This window comes from Scylla paramamosain, chromosome 20, assembly GCF_035594125.1.
Source record: "Scylla paramamosain isolate STU-SP2022 chromosome 20, ASM3559412v1, whole genome shotgun sequence".
In the NCBI taxonomy this organism is placed as follows: Eukaryota; Metazoa; Arthropoda; class Malacostraca; order Decapoda; family Portunidae; genus Scylla; species Scylla paramamosain.
Window position 1 is genome coordinate 18,918,995 of NC_087170.1, and position 20,000 is coordinate 18,938,994.

Genomic DNA, 20,000 nt, shown 5'->3' on the forward strand with positions numbered 1-20,000 from the left:
CTAAAAAAAAAAAAAAAAAAAAAAAACATAGTTGCTGGTATTTTTTTCTGGATTTGTGTAATTTGATAATATGTAATTTTCTTATGGAGTTCAATAATACGTATCTTAATTTTCTTGTGTCTATGGATTTCAGTAATATGTTTGTTTGTTTGTTTGTTTTTTGTATAAGCGTATTCAAACCTTTTACTTAATCCGACTGTGCTATTTTATTTATTTTTTTTTTCAGAGGGAAGTCGCTAATGTCTCCAGAGTATTTCTTTCTGTGGACTCGTGCCAAGTTCATCTTATTATGGAATGCAACAGTAAGTAATTTGTTTTTTGGAATCTAGAGGCGCCTTCATTTTCTGGAATCTAGAGGCGCCTTCATTTCTTACTTTAGGAAGTCCAAAAGCGTACACAGGTTAATGCTTCAGAATTTGTATTTTATAACAGAGAAGAGAACCAGGAAATGCAACAGAAACACGGAGGAAGGGAAACTAATAACTCTGAAAAGATAGAAACGGCAAGAAAAAGGAAAAAAATAAATACATACATGCAATATAATGGATAAAAATAAGATGTTTACTCACACACACACACACACACACACACGAAATAAAAAAAATAAGTTGCCTATCTGTATCATTCCATTAGTACTAAAAAAAAAAAAAAGTATAAACGAAAAAAACAAAAAAAAAACGAAGCTTACAACTTTTCCTAACAGCAGCATTGTATAAAATCTGAAACAAAATATTGAAAACAAATCCTGCATCTTTTCTACGCGTCCACCACGTCAGCAGAGTAAGAACCAGACGTACCAACATCCTGGGCCGTGTCCTGACTCGGGATCTCGACACTGTCACGCTAAGAGATCAAAGTTAAACGTATTCATGTCGGGAGATAAAATAACGCGGCTTATCTTTGCCCTCCTCCATGTCATCTTTGGATAATCTGCTTCACATACTGCAGTAGTGACGTGTCTGTGTGTATATTGGAGGCATTCGGGTGTCCCAAGGGAAAGGCTGATGTAGAGAAGATATCGTTAAGGTTAGTAAATGGAATGTGACAAGCACTAATGGGTTCAAGTTTGATGAAATTGGATCTAAAAAAGGAAGTTATGAAGAAAATCGTGGATAACTAGAATAGACTCATTAATAAGATTGTTAGAGAGGAGTCCATATGGAGTAATAGAAGATTGGATTTATTAATTTATTTTTTGCAGGTTCAGTTTAAAACACGAGTATTAAATGCGAGTTGACTCTGAAAGCAATACAGGGAAGATAGAAGGAAGCAGGACAACAGCTGCTGTATTCACCATTAATGCAACAAAACCTTTAATAAAAAAAATAAAAAAAGTTATATAGAACGTCAGCTATAGAGCGTGGCCAATGTTCCGGTGGGGTGCACATGTGGGGCTCTCTCTCTCTCTCTCTCTCTCTCTCTCTCTCTCTCTCTCTCTCTCTCCTCTCTCTCTCTCTCTCTCTCTCTCTCTCTCTCTCTCTCGATTCATCATAATTTCCAGCCATCTGCCTCAAAATTAGACCCACGCTACAGAGAGAGAGAGAGAGAGAGAGAGAGAGAGAGAGAGAGAGAGAGAGAGAGAGAGAGAGAGAGAGAGAGAGAGAGAGAGAGAGAGAGAGAGAGAGAGAGAGAGAACCACTCACTACATGGAAAGAGAGAGAAAAAAAACGAGTGAAAAATGTATTGTTTCCCCCTGCTAACCAATAACCACTTATTTAGATGTTTTCTTTTCGTTTCGCTTCTTTTAAATAAATAATAGCACGGATAAATAGAGATACAGTGTTGCCAGATCTGTAAAAAAAAATGAAATAGTAAATATGACAACACTGTGCTATTACTGAACCATGAACTAAACGACTCTCTCTCTCTCTCTCTCTCTCTCTCTCTCTCTCTCTCTCTCTCTCTCTCTCTCTCTCTCTCTCTCTCTCTCTCTTGCTTTACTTCATCAACTTCCTCCCTCTCTTACTTTCCTTCATTTTTCTTCTTTTCCTTTTTCCTTTCAATCCCTCTTTCTTTCGTTCTTTCTTCTCTCCTCCCTTCCTACCTTTAATATTTTCCTTTTTCCCTCTTTCATTATTTCCCTTCTTTTCTTTGGTGAATTTTCCTTTCATTCTTTGTTAATTTTCTTACTTCTTTATTTCCTTTTCTGTCCTCATTAATTTCTTCCCTTCTACCTTACTTCCTTACTCTCCCTCTCGCTCTCTCTCTCTCTCTCTCTCTCTCTCTCTCTCTCTCTCTCTCTCTCTCTCTCTCTCTCTCTCTCTCTCAACCTCCCAAAAAAATTAGTCACGAGGGAAAAAATGCCATCGGACACAGTTTATTGCCCCGAGGTACGCCAGCATAATGAAGAAGGTAAATAGAACTCCACGTAAGACTCCTCCTTCCTCCCTTATTATTATTACACTTAGATTTACTTAAATTACTTTCGACTCAGGGAAGGGAAGGAAAGGGATGGGGAGGAGGGAGAAAGGAAGTGACGGAAAAAGAAGGGAAGGGAAGAAAACAGGAAGAGTGAGGATAAAGTAAAACACGATGAATGTGAATGAATGACTGACTGACTGAATGACTGACTGAGTGACGAACTGACAAGAAAATGCAAGTGAGACCAAGCCGCAGATGAGAATAAGAATGATGGTGAGATAGGAAGTGATTAATAAGGAGGAAGGAATGCAGAGATGTGAGTAAAGGAAGAGGAAGAGGATGAGAGGAAAATGAAGGAGCGACAGACTGTACAAGCTTTTCATGAATTACCTCCAAATTCACTTCACTCTCCTCATATTCACTTACATGTTCTTTAGTCCCACAGTACATGAAACCTTGTCTTTCCATTACAGCCCAACGTCAAAGCACTTCCTGCCATGTTATATCAGGAAAGGAGATGTACAGGTATGAAATCAACTGAGCCACAAACTACAGGTAAACGAAATATCAAAAAGAACAAGAGAGAACAGATAAAAATACGTGTAGGAAGAATAAAAGAGAACAGATAGTGAATAGGTAAAGAGAACAAGTTAAAGAAAGGAAAATAAAGAAAACAGGTGAAGAGAACTGGACAAAAGGACAATAAAAGTGCATGAAAGGAGAACAGGTTAAGAGGACAAGTCAATGAGAACAATTAAAGAGAACAAATAATGAACAAATCACCAGGAAAAGAAAGTCAAGAAAGCAGAAGCCTATAACAGATAAGAAGAACAGGTAAAAAAAAAAAGGAGAACAAGTGAAGGGAACAAGTAAGGAGAACAAAAGAGTCCAGGCAGAGAGGGAGAGAACAAGTCACTATGTACATACACGCGAACCTCCCCTTCACCTCAATACTATAATCCCTTTGAATTAATACAAAATAGTGTTATATATTTCCACGGAAGGACGAATTGCGCCACAGTGATGGAAATTAATAAACCTGCAATGAGGGAGAGACAGACAATGTAATATAGCAAGTACAAGGAGGGACGAGGCAGAGAGGCAGTGGAACGGCTAGGGAGGGAGGCTTAGCGTAGCGCGGGAGGCCAGCTCACGTCACTCCTGCCCACCGCCGCTTTCCGTCACGGCTCTACCTGCCTCCTCATCCTGCGGCGCCTCTGACCTCGTGCCCTCATGATGTATTTCAGTATCACTTGCCACGGCTCACTTCTTACACATGGGAGGTTATTTTGGTGACTCCATAACACTCAACAAAGCCCGTAGAAGTAAGAAATGTAAAACTGAAATAATGAGGAAATTATGATGAATATAAATGAAAGGATGTTTTAAACTTTTCATACCACTGTTTACATCTCATTAGCTACAGTTATTGATTCAGTAGTTTAATATTTTTTTTTCCCTTTACGCAAAGAAAAGTCTCCTGAATACGGAAACTGATAACAGGAAACAAAAGCGTTCATTGCTGGTACTTCAACAACTAACAATAGTCAGAGATGATACTCGTCATTATTAGCTAATATGTCTCTCTCTCTCTCTCTCTCTCTCTCTCTCTCTCTCTCTCTCTCTCTCTCTCTCTCTCTCTCTCTCTCTCTCTCTCTCTCTCTCTCCGTGTGTCCATCCCACAAAACGTTCCTAACTATTATGCAATTGAAAGAGATGCTGCGTAGCTCGATTTAAAGAGACGCTCCCGCCAGACTCATCTCAAATCTCTTGTTATAAGTGGATCAGAGAGCACGTGAGGAGCGGAAAATACAGCTTCATAAATATTTGAAAAGCTGTAAAGCAGACCAGACTGGCTCACTCTCACTCCTCGTTTTTTTTTCTCCCTTTTGCTTGAACTGCAATGTTGACACGTGAGAGAGAAAGAGAGAGAGAGAGAGAGAGAGAGAGAGAGAGAGAGAGAGAGAGAGAGAGAGAGAGAGAGAGAGACACGAAGGCAGACAAATAGCTAACATACAGACAGAGGCAGACAAATGCAGTGAACGTTCCTTATTCAGGTAATTACGCGAAATTTCAGGTGCTAATTAGACACAGGTACAGGGGGACAGGTGTGGTGGTGGCTGAGTGGGTGGCACGCTCGTCTGGCTACACGGTGGACCCCCTTTCGAAACCCTCCCTGTGTTCTGTTGCAAGTTACATCTGCCAGAGCATTTACCATTCCAACCCTGATTGTAGCTTGCAATATTTAAAGGGCGAAAAAAGCTCAGAGAGAGAGAGAGAGAGAGAGAGAGGGAGAGAGAGAATGTTTCAGTGACAGAGGAAGTATGAAGGTGTAAATAATGAACGACTTTAAAATGAGTCCACCAGCAAGGCAATTATTTTTCGACGTAGAAGTAAGAAGCTAATTAATATTCTGCGGCAGGCAACATTTACATCATCGCGTAGCTCTTGTAATTAACGCAACACAACGCGCACGAATTGTTCAACGCAGGAAGGAGAAGAGGCCAGCAGAAAACGGCGCTGAAAACTTAATGCGCACTAAACGGCTCACAGATTATATCATTTATTTTGCTCCCCTTCAATTAACATCATGGGAAATCCTTCGTGCCGCGCCGAGTTACTTGCGAGAGCATTAGACAAGACTTACAGGTGAGCCAAAGTCGTGAGTGAAAGGGCAGGTGTTAGAAGTGAGAGTTACAGGTAAATTACAGGTGGGTGAGAGATATGAGCTTCAGGTTCAGATGAGCTACAGGTAAAATTTGCAGGTGAAAGCTAGAAATGAGGTACAGGTGAGAGATGCAGATGAGTTACAGGTGTTGAGATGAAGGTGAGGGCTGCAGGTCAGAATTACAGATGAGAGGTACAGGTGATAATTCAAGGTGAGAGTTACAGGTGACAGTTAAAGGTGACAGTTATACAGATGAGAACTAGAAATAAGGGCAACTGATGAAAATAAGAAAAATATGAATTACAGGTAGGTACTACAGGATACAGAAATGTTTATTAGGAGTATTGGAAAAGAAAAGAGAAGTCTGTGAAAGGAATGAAGATAATCACCTCTGTTTTCTAACCGCTCAGTTTCCAAAAATTCCACTTTCATATTACGATTGACAGAGCGCCTCATACCACCGCCAGGCTGACAGGGCTGTGTGGGTGCGCGCCTGGTTGCCACCATCGCCGTCATGCGCTGCACGGTGACTGATGCGAGACAGGCAGGTCGAGAGGCGGAAAATAAATATGAAAAAAGGAAAAGAAATAATGGAAAAAAAAATATACGCCACGTCATTCCATCACTGCCGAGCCCTGCAGAAAAATGTGATTTCCGTTTGCTGATGTGACTTGATACTTGTCTTGTGAGGATGTGTCTGCGTACCTTCAACGACGAGGAGGAAATAAAAGAACAAGAACAAGGAGAACAAGAACAATAACAAGAAGAATAATAAGAACAAGAACAAGAATAATAATAACAAGAACAAGAAAATGAAAGAAGAAGAAAAGAAGAAAACAAAAAAACAAGAACAAAATCAAAACAAGCAGAAACAAGAGGAGGAGGAAGAGTTTCTGAAGGTTGGCTGGTTTCAACAACTATGAATACATTAAATAAATTACTTACAAATTATTGGTGTACGCACGCCTTTAATGGACAGACCGGATGGGTAACAGATTTACTACAGAGTTGGGAGGGCCTAATGAAGCGGCTTTTCTTTAATATATTGTGTCCTTCCATCAGTTATGTAAATATTATTCAGAAATAGGAAGTGGAAAAGAAGCCAGAATGAAAGGAGGAGGAGGAGGAGGAGGAGGAGGAGGAGGAGGTAGGGAGAAGAGTAACACAAAAGAATACAAAAGAAAACAAATGCAAAAGACCTGTTGGAATCTTACGAGGCTGCTTATCGCGACTACACTATTTGGCATACAGCAAGTGAAAAAAAATAAAATAAAAAAATAGTATAATTAAAGATTCCTTCCCATCTACCGCTCCCGTTAGCTGACAGAAAAAGGGAATTGAAAAGTACCATGCAGTGTAGTGAAAAAAAAAATATATATATATGGAAATTTCACTGGAGAGAGAAAACATGTAGCTATCATTGTTGTTATTTCTATGGAGTCCTAGGCAACCAGCAGCAGCCCAAGTGATGTGGCGTTTCATGGCTCAAAGTTTGCCATGGTGTATTCTTAACCCGACAATAGAAAAAGCCATCATCATTTCAACATTTACACCTAAAATTTAATAATGATGACAGCAATGAAAGTAAGAAAGTAAATAAGACATTTCACTGATTTAACATTACCGTAGTCGTAGTAGTAGTAGTAGTAGTAGTAGTAGTAGTAATAGTAGTAGTAGTTGCAGCATAGTAGCATTAAACATACTAATACAATATAAAAAAGGAAAGCAAGGTAGTCGTATTAGTGGCATATACATAACAATACCCGTGTTAATATTATGCATTACCTATTAGTGGGTAAAGGAAGCGAGTAAACTGTTTAAAGGCAGCGAGTGGCTCAGTGTCGGGGAGGGAATTAATAACGGCGCAAAGGAAAGGAGAGGGTAACAGAATAAAGGCAAGACAATTATTACGGCGGCTGGCGAGTCAGACCTGCAGGGGGACGCGAGACGGGGCGGCGGCTGCGGGAGTGCGGGAGGCGAGTGACTTTCCTTTCTCTCTCAAGTAAAGGTTAGATTTTTTTAATTTACTATTGTTTTCTTTCAAGTAACTTCTTATTTTGCTTTTTTGTTTCTTCGCGTAAAATTGTTTTATTTTCGAATCATATTTTTATTCAACTGAAATCGCTTCTGCGTAAGAGAGAGAGAGAGAGAGAGAGAGAGAGAGAGAGAGAGAGAGAGAGAGAGAGAGAGAGAGAGAGAGAGAGAGAGACCTTGATAATCAGTGAAGGTGAAGTCAACATTAAATTAAGCAAAAATAAACAACTTCCACGACTCAGAGGATGAAGAGAGGCGAGTTACCAACACCCGAGTGATTCTGTTCAGGCCGAGACCGAACCACACGTGAAGCCTTTACTGACTGCGTCCTCCTCCTCCTCCTCCTCCTCCTCCTCTTGTTCTTCGTCTTTCTCTTTCTACTTCCTCCTTATTAATCGCAACAAGAAAAGAAAGGAAATAGAACAGATAAGGAAAATGATGAAACGCATAAAAAAGAAGGAATAAAACAGATCAATGGGAAACAATAAATGAAACGCACAGAGACTTGGAGTGATGGAAGTAAGTAAAGAGTAACACGAAAAGTTAAGAAAACTTGAAAAAAAATGACGATGAAATATCAAAGACATTAAGAAATAAAGAATTCCCTGGAACAGATCTACTTGTCATGATTTTTCTTCCCAAAGTGATTCTCTCTCTCTCTCTCTCTCTCTCTCTCTCTCTCTCTCTCTCTCTCTCTCTCTCTCTCTCTCTCTCTCTCTCTCTCTCTCTCTCTCTCTCTCTCTCTCAGTGAATGGAAACACACCTTTAAATGAAATTAAGAAAAATGTTAGATATTCTTCTCTCGGTGAGGAAAATCAGAAGAAACATTAAAATAAAATAAAAAAGAGGAGAAAGAGGAAGCACCATGGTAACCGAAACATCAACAACAACAACAACAACAACAACAACAACGAGGAGGAGGAGGAGGAGGAGGAGGATGATAACGGTAATAAATAATAATAATAATAATCATAATAATAATAACAACAACAACAACAACATCAACAACAACAACAAAAAATGATCTCCTGTGAATCCCCTTTGTCTTCCATTTCCCTCACGTGCCCTTCAGAACTCTCCTATCTGTTAACTTAAACCACACACCTGTTAACGCCTTCTCCTCCTCCTCCTCCTCCTCCTCCTCCTCCTCCTCCTCCTGCTGCTGCTAACTGCTGCTATTTCTCTCTTCATTTTCTCCTTTTCTTCTTGTTTTATCTTATTTTTCTATCATCCTTTCACGTTATCCTCCTCCTCTATCTCCAACTTATGCTCCTCCTCCTCCTCCTTCTCCTCCTCCTCCTCCTTCTCTTCTTTATCTTCCTCTCTATTAATAATCTCCTCAACCAGATTTCTGACAAGTAATGAGGAGAGATAATAAATAGAAGAGGAACAAAAAATAATGAGATCATGATTAGCACAATTAACATAATGAGGAAGTAAGTGAGTTGGGAAGAGAAGGAAAAGAAAGAAAATAGTAATAATGAGGAGGCGAAAGGAAACACGCACTAGTAAGATGAAGGAGTTGTTGTTGTTGTTGTAGCAGTAGCAGCATTAGTAGTAGTAGTAGTAGTAGTAGTAGTAGTAGTAGTAGTAGTAGTAGTAGTAGTAGTAGAACTAGTTACTGTTGTCGTTTTTGTTGTTGTTATTACCCTTCTTGCTTTCGATGCTCTTATTGATGATGATGATGATGATGATAATGATGATGATGATGATGACAACGATATAGATAACAGAGAAATACTGAGTGATAACAAATAAATAAATACTGATACATTCACTACACGCAGCTCCACAGGCAGGGTACACGCAGGAATCCCGCAGGACACAAATGAATTCCTACAGAACCTCACACATCTTCCAGCCACATTTCGACGACACAGACATTCACAACCCACTGTAGGACCCGAAGAGACTGTCCTCACACCTCTTACCTTTCGAGTCCCGGAGATCTATGAAAGCACATGACCAACAGCACACGAAGGATAGGTAGCGCACAAAGTATCCTTACAAAGACGAGATAAAACAATGAAAACCCCTGTATAACGTAGCAATATCCTTGAAAACCGTGAAATATCCTTGAAAACACACATCAAAGCATTCGAAAACCTATTATTTAATGGTAGGGGACTCAAAAAATCCTTACAACTCTGTCCTTACGATTCTCAAATAAATAAATAAATAGATAAATAAATTCTTAAAAGCACAAATCAAAATTACCCATACAGACATCACAGGACAAAAAAAAGAACAATAAGGCCTCTGCTGTAGGACACTTTAGGACATCTCACCTGCAGGATGCCGTACTTAAGCTCCACCTCCAGGAACGTGTAGTCCTTGGAGAGGCTAGTGCCTTTTTCCTTCTCCTTTTCATCTGGTGGCGTAATGATGTTGCTGAGGGACGCCATGATGGGTTCCGAATAGAAGGAGAGCGTGTCAGGGGTGTCCTCGGGTCCTGCCACCACCTGGGGACACGGCCAAAGGGAGGGAGGCGTTAGTGAGGACATCTGTGAGATATGGAGTGGCATTAGTGAGTCAGGGGAAGGTTTAAAGGGAAGGGTAGAGGTGTTCGGTGCGAGTTTGAGAGTTAACAGGAGAATTTTAGGTTTACAAGTCAAGTCAAGTCAGAGGAGGGTTTTTACTGGAAGGGTAGAGATGTTGAGTTAACGGGTAAGTTTTAGGTTTACAATGTCTCTCACCCATCAGAGAGAGGCTTTAAGGGAAGGGTAGACGTGTTGGGTGTGAGTTAACAGGATACTTTTAGGAGATTTACAGGTCTGGGGTGCGTACATCACTCCAGAAGGCGATACATGCAAACACTGACCTCTTAAGTGCCTCTAAGTGAAGGATCATTAGTTTCAGGACACCTTATATGGGTCTGTCTTTTTCCTATCCTTCTAATTCTTTCCTCGGATTCCTCTTTTAATCTCTTCTTTTCATGCTAAAAATTAATGGAAAGTAATGTTTTTCTTTTTGTTTTCCTCTTCCTTTTCTTTCTTTAATTTCATGTTGTAGTTCTTATCCTACTCCTTTTCTTAAAAATTAAAAAAAAAGGGGTGGCGGGTAGGGGGGAAGGGAAGCAGGAACGCGAGGTGCACAACGTGATGGGTTAGCTGTACAGTCTTTTCTGACAGCAAGTGATGGTCGAAGTGATGGTCGGAAAACAGCGTCCTTTGCTCTGCCTTTGCTGTTAGCGATGCGTGCCAGCCATAAGATCGGACTTTTGTTAGTGAGCGTACGTGCAGCTGCCCACAAACACATGCACGTTTTATTCTAAGTCACAGCAGTCACGTCCAGACCTGAATGTTGTATTTTTGGCCACGCATCATCTACACACACACACACACACACACACACACACACACACACATACACACACACACACACAGACAGACACACACATGGACGCAATAGACAATAGAGAAATTAAAACATTCCGCGGATTACAAACCAAACATGACGCGACAGACGAAAAACGGTGAGCGCGTGAGATGAAACACCGGAGTGAAGCGTGTTCCCTCAGTGGAATGATGGAACATGGAGCCTCATCGCAGCCCGCGCAATGGTCACTGGGCGCGGTTCGAGACAAACAAAGCACCAACCAACCTCCATACAGGTGTCCAAAGTCAAATGACCTGCCACTCTTGCCTCTAATGTTGTGTGTTTTCTCTTAATAAGTCCCATTTCTTCTCAGCCCTAAGGAAATGATCTGGTGTGACTTTAGACTGTAATTGTGAATGACCTCACCTGCAGCATTAGGAGCGAGCACGTGACTCAAACCGTCAAGTGTGCCTGTGGTTTTACATCAGCGTAGTGAAGTTGTTTAGGATTTATGCAGATGAAGTAACACAAGTATCATAGATTACCGGTGATTAAATCGTGAAAAGTAGAAGATGGATATAAAAGTAAATATCAATCGATAAAGTAAGTTTTTATTAGTGTCTTAATTTCTTCAAAAAGTGCAAATATGGTTATTATCTATGCACCACTCCTAACAATTCGGAAGAATATTTTAAAGATATACTTAAAAATTTTCCTCTGAAGTGTTCTTAGGAGTGAAAAGGTTCATCCTGAGTTCTCTGATCTGATGCCAGCCTCCTTACGAGTACAAGCTAAAAAAAAAAAAAAAAAAAAAAAAAAAAAAACACGTCTACTACTAGACATTCTTTCCCCATAATCAATAAACTTAAGAGCATTCCTCCATGGTGCCTGCGATCCCTGCAACACCGTCATCAAACCATCAGTAGATTTCTTCACCCTAACTATAACACGCCTCTTATTCAGACCCACCAAAATCATTAACCTCCTCCACCAACCGCCTCGCCTCCTCGCCCTGTGCGCCTCCCTCAGCGGTCAGCTTCACCTGCTTCTCTCTGGTCATCTTCCACCTCTCTGTGATGGCCACTAACCATAACTATCTCTGCAACACCACTATCAAATCATCAGTACACTTCTTCACCCTAACTATAGTATGCCTCTTCCATTCAGTTCCCTCATAATCAACACGCAGTAACTCCTCCATCCATCGTCGCCCTCTGCGCCTCCCTCAGCAGTCAAGTCTCACCTGTAGGAGCCGCGGGTGTCGGTGTCGCTCCAGCTGTCGGATGCCATGACGCAGCAGCTCCGTCACCACCTCACGGCGCCGTGGCTTGTGCAGTTTCTCGGCTGTCTTCTTCTCGAACACAAACACTGAGACCTCCTGTGGGCGAGAGAGAGGAAGGGTTACTCAGGGTGCGGGGCGTGGGGCTGAACACATGAGAGTATCGATGCTCTTAAGATCTAAATGCAAAGAGGGAGGTTTACGAATACGAAATACGTATAATAGTGATGATACAAATATGAATGCAGGCGGATAAACAAAATTATGATACTCGTACAAACAGACAGGAATACAGACACACCGACAGTAGGTGTGTGTGTGTGTGTGTGTGTGTGTGTGTGTGTGTGTATATATATATATATATATATATATATATATATATATATATATATATATATATATATATATATATATATATATATATATATATATATATATATATATATATATATATATATATATATATATATATGAGTCTATAACATCTCAATAGTCGTAGCTGTAGCCTTCTCTCCCCACACGCCACATCACCCCACATCCCCGTCCTTCCCACCGTCCATTCATATCCCACGCCATTCAAGCTCTTTCAAAAGGGACCAGAACATTACGTCAATTCAATAACGAAGTGAAATCCATCTCCTCTCTTCCCTGTATGGAGCAGATCCACGCGGCGCCGCTTCATTCCATCCACTCCTCCCAGCCAACACTCGCCTGCCGCCTGCCGCCCGCCACCCACTTGTCCGGGTAAAAATGGGAAAGAAACTACACAAAACCGTCACAAAAATATGAGACGTAGGAAATTGCTATAAGAATCTTGTGGGCGCTGTAATACTTGTCGCCTCAGAAAAGCTCTCTCTCTCTCTCTCTCTCTCTCTCTCTCTCTCTCTCTCTCTCTCTCTCTCTCTCTCTCTCTCTCTCTGAACATTCCACTGCAATTGATTTTCATTTTTAACTCGATTCCAGAGAATGAAACTTGATAAGGGGACGATTCCAGCAGCAAAGAGTATAATTACTTCCTTTTGCTACTCTGACATGTGCACAGGTATTTCTAAAAAGTGCCTGCAATGTATTGGTTAGGGCTGGATCGCTACGTGAGACTTTGAATGTGATAGCGAGGAGAAACTAAGACAAAGCAGTAAGTGAGACTCTGCTGTGATCTGGTCTTTATTGGAGCTTTCATTAGTGTGGTGTTAAAGTGTTTCTTCTTTAGTACAAACAAAGATGGCTGACAACTTATATTTAAGGCTGTCTCACCAAAAATAGATGACTGAGAACAAAACTCTTATTAATGGCAGAATCGTAATGATTTATTTCAACCAACACATGACTAAAAAACTTGTATCGATGGCTAAACTGGTTACCGAATTTCTCTCCTCATTGATGGCTAAGCAATACTGCCAGTGCTCCTTCAATTTACGACGAGTAAGAAATCTTTCCGTGGTCGTATCGTATTCCCTTTGTACCCTCTCCATAAAGGAAGGATCAGATGGCTTCCGTTAATGGTTAAATCATAATCTAAGTACAATGTTTAGTACACGAGGACGGCAATACTCTCCTCTCTATAGCTATATCGTATTCTCATCGTAGGTTTTTTTTATGTAAGTACTGTCAGGTTTCTTCTACTCCTAAACAAATCGCGAAATTAGTGTACTTGAGAGTAACAATGGTTTTAAGTCAAATATCTAACCACTGTCACCTCCTCACCTCTCTATAGCTGTATCGTATTCCCATCGTAGGTTTTTTTTTATATAAGTACTGTTAGATCTCTTATTTTTCTATACAAATCGTGGAATTAGAGTACTTGAGAGTAGCAATGGTTTTAAGTCAAGTATCTAGCCACTGTCACTTCCTCACCTCTCTGTTGCTGTATCGTATTCTCATTTGTACGTTTTTTATAGAGGTAGTGTCAGAACTCTTCTATTTCTGACCAAACCGTGCTGTAACTTTACGTGCGTATAAATCGTGCTTGTATTAAGTTAAGTTCCCTGCCACTCTCACTACTTCTGTGCTTAGCGTCTTCCCTCAGCCTGAAGACCCCTCTGATCTGCTGACAATCTCCTTACGGCAACTTAGGGCATATATTCTTAGCAGACCAGAGTACTTCAGGTTAAGGGGAGAAATTTTTTTTTTTTTCTTTTTTTATCAGACACTCGTTAGGCCAAGAGATATTTGTACTAAGGTATATGTTATTGCTATATATCAAACCTCCTCCTCCTCCTCCTCCTCCTCCTCCTCCTCCTCCTCCTCCTCCTCCTTGTCAATGGGATGGCAAACCCGTACCATTTCTTCTCCATGGCTTCTTTCTCCCTTCCACCGCGACAATTGCGACACATTTTTTTTCTCCCTTATTATTACGAAGCCTTTCACCTCTCTCTCTCTCTCTCTCTCTCTCTCTCTCTCTCTCTCTCTCTCTCTCTCTCTCTCTCTCTCGACCACTACCCACAACCACTCTTAACAAACACAAGAAATCACCTTCAGACAACTCCTCAGTACTTCCCTAATACGCCCATTCCACGAGGCCTGGTTGGGGATTAAAGGAAGGAAGTGGTGGGTGTTTAGCGCGAGAGGGGCGTCGAACAAGGTGAGATTCGAAGACATGAACGCAGAGCAGTGATGGATGATGGTGGCTATCTGGGGTCGAGGTCTGCTAAGAGATGTGGTGTCCTGAAAGAGCTGTAGAGGAGACGTGGATCTGAGTTACCCAAGGAGGAGTGTTAAGTGGAGGCGTAAAGTAGCTGGGAGAAGAGAAGAGCGAATTAAGTTAAAAATAAAATTGTACTTTCGACTAACTTGGTGAAAATACAAGGAAAGGCGGGTCGAAAGATATGATGTCCAAATACTGACAGATTCAAAACTTTATTCCACTTTACAATAGTTATTCTTTCAACAAACATTACTAAAAGACTCATTACCAACTTAGCAAATGTTGAAAATAGAGATACAGACAATAATCTTTCGTTTCCAAGTGCCAATGAGAAATAAAGAGCAAAACCAGACTCAACACTAGATCAAGGTAAGATTTAACACCTGGCGGGTTAACAATAAAGCAGGACTAGAGGCTGAGAAGAAAAAAAAATCATGACCCAAAGAGAATTATGTACTGTGGGAACGGAATAGAGAGAGAGAGAGAAAAAAAAAGGTAGAATTTTGTAGGTGCAATGGAGGAAAAGGATTTTGGGCGAAGAGGGCGTGGCAGGAAGAGTTGGGTAGTGCGTGTGATGGTCAACTTTAATACCACACCGGCCTGGGTTCACCTAGACCTGACCCATCATCCAAACGCTCTCCCTCTCACTCTCCCTCTCCCTCTCTCTCCCTCTCTCTCACTCTCACACCACCTATTACCATCCTTCCCACCTGTATACCTGACGCTAATTGCTTATTCACACCCGAGCCTTCCTTACACTCACCTGGCAATTAGTCTCCTCTCCTGTCCTCACCTGATGTCACTCAAGCTTCACTAAGATCCCTCCCGCAGTTCACTCACCTATACTTCAGTGCGTCAGCTTCTAATAGAATTTCTCTACGATTCACTACAGCAACTCTCTCTCTCTCTCTCTCTCTCTCTCTCTCTCTCTCTCTCTCTCTCTCTCTCTCTCTCTCTCTCTCTCTCTCTCTCTCTCTCTCTCTCTCTCTCTCTTTCTCTCTCTCTCTCTCTAAAAGTTCCCTGGCCCCAGTCCTTCCCTCTCCCATGACACGCCTCAGCTCCGGTCCACCTAGCGCCACCTGTCCTCTTTAACCAAATCGATCGCACCATCATCACCTCACCCTGCCAACCCCTGCATCCCTGACCCTTCCGAAGCCTCGCACATTACCCTGCCCATCCTTCCTTTAATCCTCTTCTCTCTCTTTATCCACGTTTCTTATCCATCATCATCTATACACTGGTAATTTCTATCAGTCTCGTACATTACCTTGCCAGTCCTTCCCTTAACCTTTTCGTGCTTTCTGTCCTTGCTTTTCATCCTTCGTCACCTGTACCTACTAATCTCTTTTTATCTTCGTATATTACCCTGCCAATGCTTGTAACTCCTTTGCAATATCTGCCTCTGTTCATTCTTGCTAACTTCACAAACACACAGAAACTCATGTTTGTACCGTACTCTCTCTGCTAACTCTACCATGCATTTCTGTTTTCCCTACTCTACATATTCCTATAGTTTCCCCCTGCTAAGCTCTATACCTCCTGTTCTTTCATCCTACCCTGCGATACCTTCTGTGTTTCCCTATCCTCCTTCCTCTTTTCATTCTTCATTGCCTTTCATCTGAACCTCAACGCACTCCTTTTCTACCTCTGTTCTTCCCTGTTACCCCTGCCATACATCTCTTGTCTCTAAAACACACATTTGTACGTAAGTTTCTCCCCTGCAAACTCCTGCCTAGCCTTTATCGCTCCCACATTCTTCCTTTCCTCCGCTCTCCCTCCCGTTTCCCTTCCCTGCAGTCCATTCTTTAGCATTACCGCGACTCCCACGATCACCCTTACCCTTTGGAGGAACAGCAATATTGTGCAGAGCGGCGGAGGGTGGACAGATCGCACCTAACACACGCACAAGAGTGAATAAGGTGAGGGAAGTTGAAATACTGAAAGATGGATGCGTCAGTCAGTCAGTCAGTCAGTCAATCAGTCAGTCAGTCAGTCAATCATTCAGTCAATACGCATCACTAATCCCTTATACTGTCTCATCCCCCAGTAACTTCCACGCGCACGATCGAAATTACGGATAGAAGGTATTTTTCCCTATGCGGTCTTAGTATTTGTATTAATATTCACCTTATCACTCGTGTTTTTTAGAATGTTAAGGACAGGAAACGAAATTATTGAACAAAAGCGCATAATTTCATGACAATCAAATAGGGTGGGAGGGGAATGAAGTAGAAGGAGTAAAATGGACAGAAGATTAGAATGACAGAAGATTAGAGTGTTCTGCTTATGTTTTTTTTAATTAGCATTGATGTTAGATGTACTGCTGCTCGTAGGAGAGTTTCAATAAAGACAGAAGAAATACAGCAGGCCTTTCACCCCATCTAGTGCTACAGACAGCCCTCAAATCACTCACTAGTTAGTCGTAATGGATTAAAAAAAGACAATCACCCTGCATGACTAGTTAAATGATTTATGACTTCTACTGTCGGTAAGCCCAAACCATCTTGACTTCATATAACTCCCTAATGAGATCTGGAATGTATTGAAATCGATACCGTGATACTAAAAAGGGTTCGAAATCCTCTCTCAGGTTTTCACGACGCTTTCTCCTTTCTTTATCGCCCAAATATCCAGCAAACTGAACGAAAAAACAATAAAAACTTCTAAATTGAAAAAGTGAGAATGCCAAACTGAAAACTAACTTTATGAATTAGCAGATTTATTAGTAATTATGACTTTTCCCGAAATGCTTTGTTCTTGTCACAAATAAAAGAGAGGGGAAAAATCACGGCCTAATTAGAGAAACTGAAGTTGTTGTCGGCAATTATGATTCTGAAAAGTATAGTTTTTTTTAAGGAAAAGTTGAGAAGCGGGAATAGGTCAGGCTAAATAAGCGAGCAACCCCCCCCCCTCTCTCTCTCTCTCTCTCTCTCTCTCTCTCTCTCTCTCTCTCTTGATCAACAGGTGAATCGATCAACAGGTGACACACTCTCTCTCTCTCTCTCTCTCTCTCTCTCTCTCTCTCTCTCTCTCTCTCTCTCTCTCTCTCTCATCGTAATACTCTTACAAACAACGCTCTTATGCTTCTTGTATGGCACTGCGTAATACTTTTATACCGCGGAGAGCACGTGTGTGTGTGTGTGTGTGTGTGTGTGTGTGTTCCTGTATCCTTCTCTTCCTCTCCTCCTTGTCACCATCCTTCCTCTACTTAGCACACCACATCCTATCGCCCATCTCTTCCTCCACCTCCCTCTTCACCTTACCTTACGTCAGCCTTCCTTGTTAATCCCTTTGTGTTGCGTTCTGTTCCTCATCCTCCACCTCCTCTCACCCACGATCTCCTAATTCCCTTTATCCTTGTGGGTCTTATGTGGTGAGGTGGGGGCGCCGCTCCCTCTCTTATCCCCCATGATGAAAGGAAGCACCTAACAATTCAACTTTGTGATTTGCTTGAAGTCGTGTGCTAAATTAAGGCGTGGTGTGTCTGTGTGTATGTGTGTGTGTGTGTGTGTGTGTGTGTGTGTGTGTGTGTGTGTGTGTGTGTGTGTGTGTGTGTGTGTGTGTGTCTGTGTGTGGAATTTGTAAGTAAGCTCTCTCGCTCTCTCTCTCTCTCTCTCTCTCTCTCTCTCTCTCTCTCTCTCTCTCTCTCTCTCTCTCTCTCTCTCTCTCTCTCTCTCTCTCTCTCAGTTCCATAACTATCCTCCCAAGTTTTATCTTATATTCGTCTCACAAATATTTTTCCCAGCAGACTTAGTGTTAGGTTCTCTTCCATTTGACTTCTTTAATACTCCAAATCCCTTATACTTGTTTTCGTCTCCTAAATAGCCACCTACGTATTCCTCCTTCACATTCTTCTATGCCAAGCTTCAACATACTTATTTCAACCCCTCAGTACCTGCTCAAACACTTCCACACCTGCCGCACACCTGTTTACATCTCGGGATCAAATGACTGCGTTTCTTCTGCTTTTTTTTTTATCTCTCGACGCGGATATGAGTCTCTCCACTCCTTTACACCTTCCAAAACTGATACCAAACCTGTCTAGACACACTCTCACCTTTCCTACACATGTTTGTCTCTGTGCACTTCTCTAGATAATTTCTATTCTTGTCTTCATTACATCTCCCACACTCCTCTCACTTCTCTGCAAGCTTCCCACACCTATCTGAATATTTTGATCATCTACATCACACCCACACCTGTTTCAGTCCCCTTACACTTTTCTACACTTCCCAAGTACCCATCTAAGTCTCTCTTCACCTTCCACACCTGCTAAGTCTTATCTATACTCCCCTAAACGTTCCACACACCTGTCTAAATGCCAATACACTCCTCTACACTCAGGCCACACCTGCAGACATCTCTCTACACTTCCCTATACTGCTCCCATATATGTCTATCTCTCTATATACTGCCCTAGACTTCTCCCCCACACCTGTCAGTCAATGCACACCTGTTATCGCCTCAACACACACACACACACACACACACACACACACACACACCTGTCTCGCGTGTTTTTCCTGGGAGCCCTGTCAAGTGGCGTCCCTAATGAGGTCTGATGCCACACCCGAGCAACACCACTGGAAATATTTTTGCACTGACGCTCTCTCTCTCTCTCTCTCTCTCTCTCTCTCTCTCTCTCTCTCTCTCTCTCTCTCTCTCTCTCTCTCTCTATCTATCTATCTATCTATCTATCTATCTATCTATCAGTCTTTTCTTTTCTAATTAGTCAATTATGCATACTCGTAAGAGAGAGAGAGAGAGAGAGAGAGAGAGAGAGAGAGCTACTCCCTTCAGAATCCTTCCAGTAAGTTAGACAAGAAAATCCCAAGGGGAGAGAACTAGACTAATCTCTGCTTTACGTAATCTCTCTCTCTCTCTCTCTCTCTCTCTCTCTCTCTCTCTCTCTCTCTCTCTCTCTCTCTCTCTCTCTCTCTCTCTCTCTCTCTCTCTCTCTCTCTCTCTCTCTCTCTCTCTCTCTCTCCTATCAGTCTATGTACCAATCAATAACCTGTTCACCTTTCCATCTACCTGTTTGTAATCTAGCCACCAAAAGTCGTTGAAGGTAAAAATGGGGAGAGAAAAGGCCACGTGTCACCTTCAGACAGCGGCTGAATAATGCACGATGGCTTCAGAGTTGGGGAAAAGGGGACACAGGGATGGAGAGGGGACATGTACCGACCAGGGGAAATAGATATAGAAATGTAGAGTGGGGTAGGTTTATCCCCCTTTACCTGTCCATACCTCTCTCTGTTCTCTCGCTCTTTCCCTCTCTCTCTCTCTCTATCTCTCTCTCTCTCTTCCATCCATCTCTCTGCCTCATAAAAAAAACTTCCATCCGCACACAGTCAACTTCCGGCCAACAGGACCAACAGGTTAATTAAATGCCTCCCATTAGAGATCTTACAACTGAGTCAATTGTAGCGTGGATTTGCTCAACTTTTTTCACTCCCCACTCTCCCTGACAAACACTCCCACACGCGCGCCGTCATGCAGAGGACAAAGGCAAACCCACACCAATGGAATTAATGATATAAAAGTGGAAATGACACGTGTAGCGAAGCGGCAGGCAGGTGTGGCGGGAAATTACAACACAGCTGGAGAAGAGAGGAATTGTTATCAACGCAGTTTCTTATTAAATAAAGCTCGGGGCGGATGTGGGAGATATCACGACGGGAGTGAGGGTGACAGGC

At 41.9% G+C, this 20,000-nt stretch overlaps 1 protein-coding gene across 1 annotated transcript in view; it reads right to left on the bottom strand.

The window, feature by feature from the left end:
- The window catches only part of LOC135110552 (SCY1-like protein 2), a 328,030-nt gene that overhangs the window by 198,910 nt on the left and 109,120 nt on the right, over positions 1 to 20,000 (bottom strand). Inside the window, 2 exon segments of the mRNA XM_064022973.1 lie at positions 9,352 to 9,525; positions 11,625 to 11,759. Of these exon segments, the coding sequence (XP_063879043.1) occupies positions 9,352 to 9,525; positions 11,625 to 11,759 (309 nt within the window).